Source organism: Nannospalax galili, unplaced genomic scaffold, assembly GCF_000622305.1.
Source record: "Nannospalax galili isolate Female #2095 unplaced genomic scaffold, S.galili_v1.0 scaffold1437, whole genome shotgun sequence".
Classification (NCBI taxonomy): Eukaryota; Metazoa; Chordata; class Mammalia; order Rodentia; family Spalacidae; genus Nannospalax; species Nannospalax galili.
In genome coordinates this window covers 454,364-461,655 of record NW_008341050.1, presented here as the reverse complement: position 1 = coordinate 461,655, position 7,292 = coordinate 454,364, and the positions used below count along the sequence as shown (strand labels likewise).

Below are 7,292 nucleotides of genomic sequence, written 5' to 3'. Positions count from 1 at the left end.
GAAATGGCTTGAAGAGATGGCTCAGCAGTTAAGAACACTGTTCTTGCAGAAGACCCAGGTTCGATTCCCAGCACCTATATGGCAGCTAACAACTGTCTGTAACTCCAGTTCCAGGGGATCCAACAGCCTCTTCTGTCCTCCACAGACACTGCACAACATGGGTGTACTTACTTACATGCAGGCAATATACACATACACATAAAACAAAAAATAATAAATAAAACATTAAAAAAAAAATCAAAAAAGTGAGCCAGGCATGGTGACATACACCAGCACTTGGGAATGGCAGGAAGAGCTCTTACCCACCTGGGATGGTCTACATAGTGTGTTCCAGGCCAGCTGGGGCTACAGGAAGACCCTGTGTCAAAAAGACCAAAAAACAAAAACAACAACAACAAAAAAACCTAACTTAAAAAAAAAAAAAGTATATATAAAGAAATCAAGAAAATGTAGTATTACTCTACTCTAACTTACTACTATATAGTCATCAAACTAAATACTTAAGTATGATCAGGGTACTTTTTTATAAAAAATATTTTATTTATTATTTTTATTTTTTATGTGTACGAATGTATCGCCTGCATGTATGTCAATGCACCCATGTCATGCAATACTGTGGAGGTGAGAAGAGGGCTTCAGATTCCCCTGGAACTGGATGGAGTTAAGGATGGTTCGTAGACACCATGTGGGTGCTGGGAATCGAACCCGGGTCCTCTGCAAGAGCAGTCAGTGCTCTTAACTGCTGAGCCATCTCTCTAGCCCCCGCTCAGGGTACTTAAAAAAATATTTTATTTATTATTTTTATTTGTTTTATGAGTTTATTGGCTGTATGTGTTTATGTGCACCTGTGTCATGCATGCCCTTGGAGGTAAGAAGAGGGAGTCAGACTCTCTGGAACTGGAGTAACAGACAGTTGTTAGCCACCATGTGGTGGGTGCTGGGTATTGAACCCAGGTCCTCTGCAAGAGTAGTCAATGCTCTTAACCGCTTAGCCATCGCTCCAGTCCATCAAGGTACTTGTTATGGGTTCTAATTCTTCAACAAAGTAATCAAGCAATTCACAGGCAAAATAATAAAAGCTAAAGCCTTTCATATTCTTTTTTTTTTCTTAAAAAAAAAAACTGCAATTTATTTTTCCATTCTTAAAACTAGTTAAGTTTTTATAAGTCTTATGAAAATGCCCACAATGTTATACCAGCTTTTCTAGCTCGCTGCAGATACACATTCAGATAAGCAGATCAGTTGGCTGCCTTTCATATTATTTTTATTTTAAGTGTATGAGTGTATTGCCTACATGTATGAAAGTGCAACCGTGCTATGCCATGCCTGTGCAGGACATAACAGGGTATTGGATTCCATGGAACTGGACTTATGGACAGTTGTTAGCTGTCATATGGGTGTTGGGGATGTGAACCTGGGTTTTCTGCAAGAACAACCAGTGATCTGAACTGCTAAGCCTTATCTTTAGTCCCAGTTTTTTTTAAAGCCTTTCATATTCATTAAATCTATAATTCACTCAAGAAATTTATACCAAGAAAAAAAAGTTATTGTTGTACAAATATGTTCACTGTATACAATTTATTTACTCATTTATTTATTTTTTGTCTTTTTGAGACAGGGTCTCCCTGTAGTCCCAGCTGACCTGAACTCGCTGTGTAGACCAGGCTGGCCTTGAACTCACTGAGGTCCGCCTGCCTCTGCCTCCCAAGTGCTGGGATTAAAGGCAGGCACCACCACGCCCGACTACACTGTATACAATTTATAATAAGGCAAATTTAGAATAACACTACTGTCAAACAACGTGATTAACAAAAAATTATAGTATATCATATATTGTTATTGGGTACAATGGCACGTACCTATAGTTTGAGCTACTTGGAAGCTAAGAGAGGATATGTGGAAGCCTAGGATTTTGAAGCTAATCTGGGCAAAATTAGAGAGACTCTCATCTCAAAAAAAGATGCTTAAGAAACATGCAGGGAGCTCTAGGTTCCATCCCAGCAAGGAAAAACAAATAAAAAAGGGTAAATCAAGAAATCTTGAGTTCAAGCCCACTCTGGTCTACATAGCAAGAGCCTGGCTCAAGAAAACATTAGAAAAAGTCAGGAATGATGGTAAATGCCTATAATCCTTGTGCTTGGGAGGTGAGGATCAGAAGTTCAAAGTTATCAGCTATAGAGCAAGTATTTGAGTTTTCTGTTTTGGTTTTGGTTTTGTGAGGTAAGGTTTTGTGAGATAAGCCCTGGCTGTCCTGGAATTCATAGAGATGTGCTTGCCTTCCTCCTCCCAAGTGCTGGGATTAAATGCATGTGTGATAACACTTGGCTACCTCAAGGTGTACCTAGGCTACAAGAAACCCTGTTTCAAAAGTCAAGCAAAAAAAAAAAAAAAAAAAAAAAAAAAAAAAAAAAAAAAAAAAAGAAAGAAAGAAATATGGGGGGGAAAAAAGGAAATATCCTCCTATTAAATCTTACCAGTATGTTAACTCTATCTAACCCACTGAAGACACTGAATATTGACTGCCATGTAAATTTAGTAGAGTATAAAAAGCATATGAAAAATAGAGATGTGAGAAGAATATGGAAAGGAATAGTTTTCAGCTTGTAAATTCTTTTCATTTTACTCAATTTAAGTTTTAGATAGGTATTTTAAATTCTTTAAAATAAAATTTCAAAAATAAAGAGAATTTTTAGTGGTATTCTTTTATACTATAAATACACATTAGGTACACAGACCTTATCTAAGAGCTAACAACCTTGTGTAACCCTGTTTCTGTGGAAAAAATAGTTTCAGGATCTCTGGTAAACAAGCGCACGGTCTTTTATAACACAATCACACTATGATGAGAACAACCTGCAAAGAACCGAAAGCAATACGAGGAGTTTGGGCACATTTTTGATGCACTCAAAACTATACTAAATCCTCTCCAAAAAATACTGTCCATATTCACAAAGAACCACATCCTTTTAAGCATTTTCCATTTTCTTATCTCTCTTTTAAATTTCCCCTTTCCCAAAACTTACAGAACAAAAAATACCTAAAGTTATTTTCAAATTTTAAATAACAAGGGACTTATCGTTTATCAAATAAGTCATCTGAAAGCAATGACTTTTTTTTTATTTTTATTTTTGCAAATTACTGTGTAATGAGGCTCAGTAGTTTAAGATACCATTTCACAATAAAAGTAGTAAGATGAGTATTCATACCATCAAATTGGTCTTCACCCTCAGTCATCAGTTCATCATCAGAGCAAATACTCAGAACATTGACCAACATTTCTGTCACTATTCAGAGATAAAAAGGAAATTATATGTTAGATGTACATATACAGTGGTCTATACACATGTACAGTAATAATTCAGTAGGCAAATGGTCAAATAATTTTCAACCCAATAACTATATACTGTGTTAGCACAAATGACAAAGTTTTTAGAATAGATTGGAAGCACAATTTAATAGATACCACCTCTGATAGGAAAGAAATCTTTGTATAATGAAATTCAAAGACTAGGTTTAAAAAATAAATAAATAAAAGACCCTCCCCAAGAGATAAGAACAGAAAAATAAGGGGCCAGAGAAATGGCTCAGTGGTTAAGAACACTGACTGCTCTTGCAGACGAACTGGGTTCAGTTCCCAGCATCCACATGGCAGCTCACAGTTGTTCGTTAATTCCAGGCCTCAGTGGGCACTGCACAACATGAGTGCACTTGCAAGCATGCAGGCAAAACACTCATACACATAAATGGAAAAAAAAAAATACCCAGAAAAATGCCATCTGAATGTATACACTTCAAATTTTCCCTTACAGAGAGAGGACTAAGGAGTAAGAAAATAGGACATATTTCTCTTACTTAAAGCTGGCCCCAGAAATTCTGTTGAAGCTTATTTCTAAAGATTACTAGTGACTCCCTAACAATGTGAACCACGGTTGTTTCTTAGGCTTGAGTCTCCTTGAATATTTCACACATTTATTTATTTTTCTTTTTCCTTGGTTCCCAAGATTCTATTGTCTTGATTTACTATCTTTTAAATCACTCCATCCTCTATTTTGGGTATCACTAAGATTCTCTCTAAAATATTCTTTTTATATATCTAATTTCTTAAGGATTACAATCATCATTACAGTTAAGTTTCAGGTGTCTTGGCTTTAGAAATGATTCTAAAATTTTTATTTTTGGTGGGCGGTGGGGGTGGGGTTTTATTATGCAACTTAGGCTGGTCTGGAACTTACCATGTAGCCTAGGTGGACCTCAAACTTGAAACCCCCCTGCCTATTCCTTTCTAGCACTGGGATTATAGGTGTGCTCCACATCAGGCTTCCAAAATCTTTACATTCCGGTTTGGTCTCTCAATTAATTAGGTTATGGATTAACTTGATGGTTTTATTGATAACTGTCTTAAACCAATTATATAGTATCTTTTCCCCTACTAGATGAAAACTTCATGGGTGCAGGGTATTACTCTTCATCACTGTAACTCCAAAGCCTAACATAGTGCTTCCTTGAACTCACTGAGGTCCGACATATCTAATAAATGATTCCATAATATAAGGTACAAATGTCAATTTATAAACAAAAATGCCTATTGAAAATGTCCCTGATGACATCTCAAAATGTACACACTCAAAATTCAGCACTGTCTCTATAGATCTAAATTTCCTCCTACAAATACATGAAAAGCACACCAAATGCTAAAAACTAGGATTGGGATATCAAAGGCATAGTCTCCATCCTCAAAAGGCATACTAGATACTGATGGAAAGAGGTATCAACCAAAACAAGTATTCAGAGACAGCAAAAGAACTGCTGGAAAAGACAAAACAATAAATAACATTTGAGAGGAATTATAAACTAGACTTGGAGTTTGCCAGAAGAGGACACAGCAGACATTTTATGAAGAAGTTACAAAACTATAAAATAGTCACATAGATCAATGGAATAGAGTTAGGAATCCAGAAATTAAAGTTCACAGTTAAATTAAATTGATTTTTTTTTTTTTAAGACAAGGGTACCAAAATAATTTAGTAGACAAAGAATGGTTCTCAAAAACTGCATGTCAGGACAGGTGTGGAGGTACATGTCTTTAATGCTAGCACTTGGGAGGCAGAGGCAGGCAGATCTCTATGAGATCTCGGTCAGCCTGATCTACATAGTGCATTCCCGGCCAGCTGGGGCTACAGGGAGACCCTTGTCTCAAAATGACAACAATAATAAATATAAACAAACAAAAAATTCCAAACTGTATGCCCACTGAAAAAGAACACAACTTGGATTACCTGCCCCCCCCACACTAATATGAAAATTAACTTCAGATGGAACAAAGGCCCATAAGAAAAAGCTAAACCTATAAAACAGGAAAAAACACAGAGGCAAATCTTTTGTAAAAATTTTATTTATTATTTTTATTTTTTATGTGTATGAGTGTATTGCCTGCATGTGTGTAAGTGCACCCATGTCATGCAATGCCCATGGAGGTCAGAAGAAGGCATTATCTGGAGATGGTTGTTAGCTGCCATATAGGTGCTGGGATTTAAGGGTCCTCTGAAAGAGCAACCAGTGCTCTTAACTGCTGAGCCATCTCTCCAGCCCCAGGGGCAAATCTTTGATGGTTGGATTAGCTAATGGTTTCTTAAGAATTAGATGAGGAGAAATCCTGTCTCAAAACAACACAAAAATTAGATGAATGAAACTTCAACAAAATCAAAAACTCTTGAAACCAACCACAGAAACATGACTGCAGCTCGGGTATGGGCCCAGCTTGGCCAATATAGCAAAATACTGTCTCAAAAAATAAAGTAAAATAAAAACTGTTTCAAAAAATGCTATCAAAAAGTGAAAAGTCAACCCACAGAAGAAGAAATATTTGCAACGCATTTATCGGATAAGAGATTTGCATCTAGTATTTACACATATATGAAAAATATAATTCAGTAACAATTATAAAATAGTAAGATTTTGAACAAAAAACATGTACAATAATGCTCTTCCTAATGATATACATAACAGTAAAAAAAAGTAGAATAATGAAATGTCCATAAGCTGCTGAATATGGATAAACAAAATGTCATATATCCATGCAACAGAACACTATTCAGTAATAAATAATAAATCAAGATTCATGTTTCAACCTGGATGAACCTTTAAAATGGTATGGAAGCCAGGAGTGATGGCACTTGCCTATAATCACAACACTCAGAAGACTGAGGCAGGAAGATCATAAGTTCCAGACCAGCCTCAGCAGCATAGCAAAACCTAGTCTAAAAAAAAAAACAACAAAAAAACAGGTCTAGGGAGATAGCTTAATCTAATCAGCCAAATTCTTACTGTGCAGGAATGAAGGCTTGTGTTCAACAAGTGCTCACATTAAAACCTGGGCAAGGAGGCAAGGGTTTGTAATCCCAGAGCTGAGAAGATGGAGACAGGTGGATCACTGGGACTCACTGACTAGCCAGCCTAGATTTCTTGGTGAGCTGGGGGGGAGCAGTTAGAAGAGACTCTATCTGAAAAAACAAGGTGGAAGGACTTGAGGAAGAATATGACACCCAACGTTGTTCTCTGGCTTCCATAGTTACATGTATACACATGCACCCACACACATGTGCATCAGCACACATGTAAATATGTACGTAAAAACAGAAATAAAAGGTTTTAGAAAGAAGGCAGTACAAACAAATGAACAACACGCCCGCCCCTACATATAAGATTCCACTTACACATTATGTCCAGAATAGGCAAATCTATGGAGACACTACATGAGGGGTTGCTTAAAGCTGACAAGGAGTGGTTAGGGGGAAATAAAGAATGACTACTAGAGCTGGTTTTGGTAACATAGATACTAAAATTGTTACAGAGATTAACATGACCCCTGTGCAAAGATAACCCATAAACTGAAGAATTTAAAAAAAAATGTTTAAGAAAATATGACTGGACTGTTAAACAAGAATTTGGTGGCACACACTATTAATCTGGGGAGACTGAGGCAAGAGGACCATGAACTCAGGGTCAGCCTAAGTTATATAGCGAGCTCTAAATTAGTCTGAGCTAAAGAGAGAACACTGTCTCAAAAGGGACCAACAACATGGCTCAGCTTGGAAACATGGATTTGACAGCTAGATCCTACATGGTGGAAAAAGAGTATTGATTCCTGTAAGCTGTCCTGTACAAACAAACTCTCTCACTCACTCACTCATTCACTCAAATAAAATGTAAGAAAAAAATTTTTTAAGGTGATCATTAACATGATAGTTTCTTTGAGAGGATGATGAAAATGCTTCAGAACTGATGGTGGTTAA

General features: G+C 36.7%; 1 protein-coding gene across 7 annotated transcripts in view; it reads right to left on the bottom strand.

Annotated features, from left to right (window-relative positions):
* Ppp3cb (protein phosphatase 3 catalytic subunit beta) overlaps window positions 1–7,292 on the bottom strand; it is a 70,891-nt gene that overhangs the window by 17,116 nt on the left and 46,483 nt on the right. For all 7 annotated transcript variants that reach the window (XM_008836591.1, XM_017799030.1, XM_008836592.1 and 4 more), the window contains one exon: window positions 3,207–3,284. In XM_008836591.1, coding sequence (XP_008834813.1) covers window positions 3,207–3,284 — 78 coding nt within the window. The remainder of the gene's footprint in view (window positions 1–3,206; window positions 3,285–7,292) is intronic.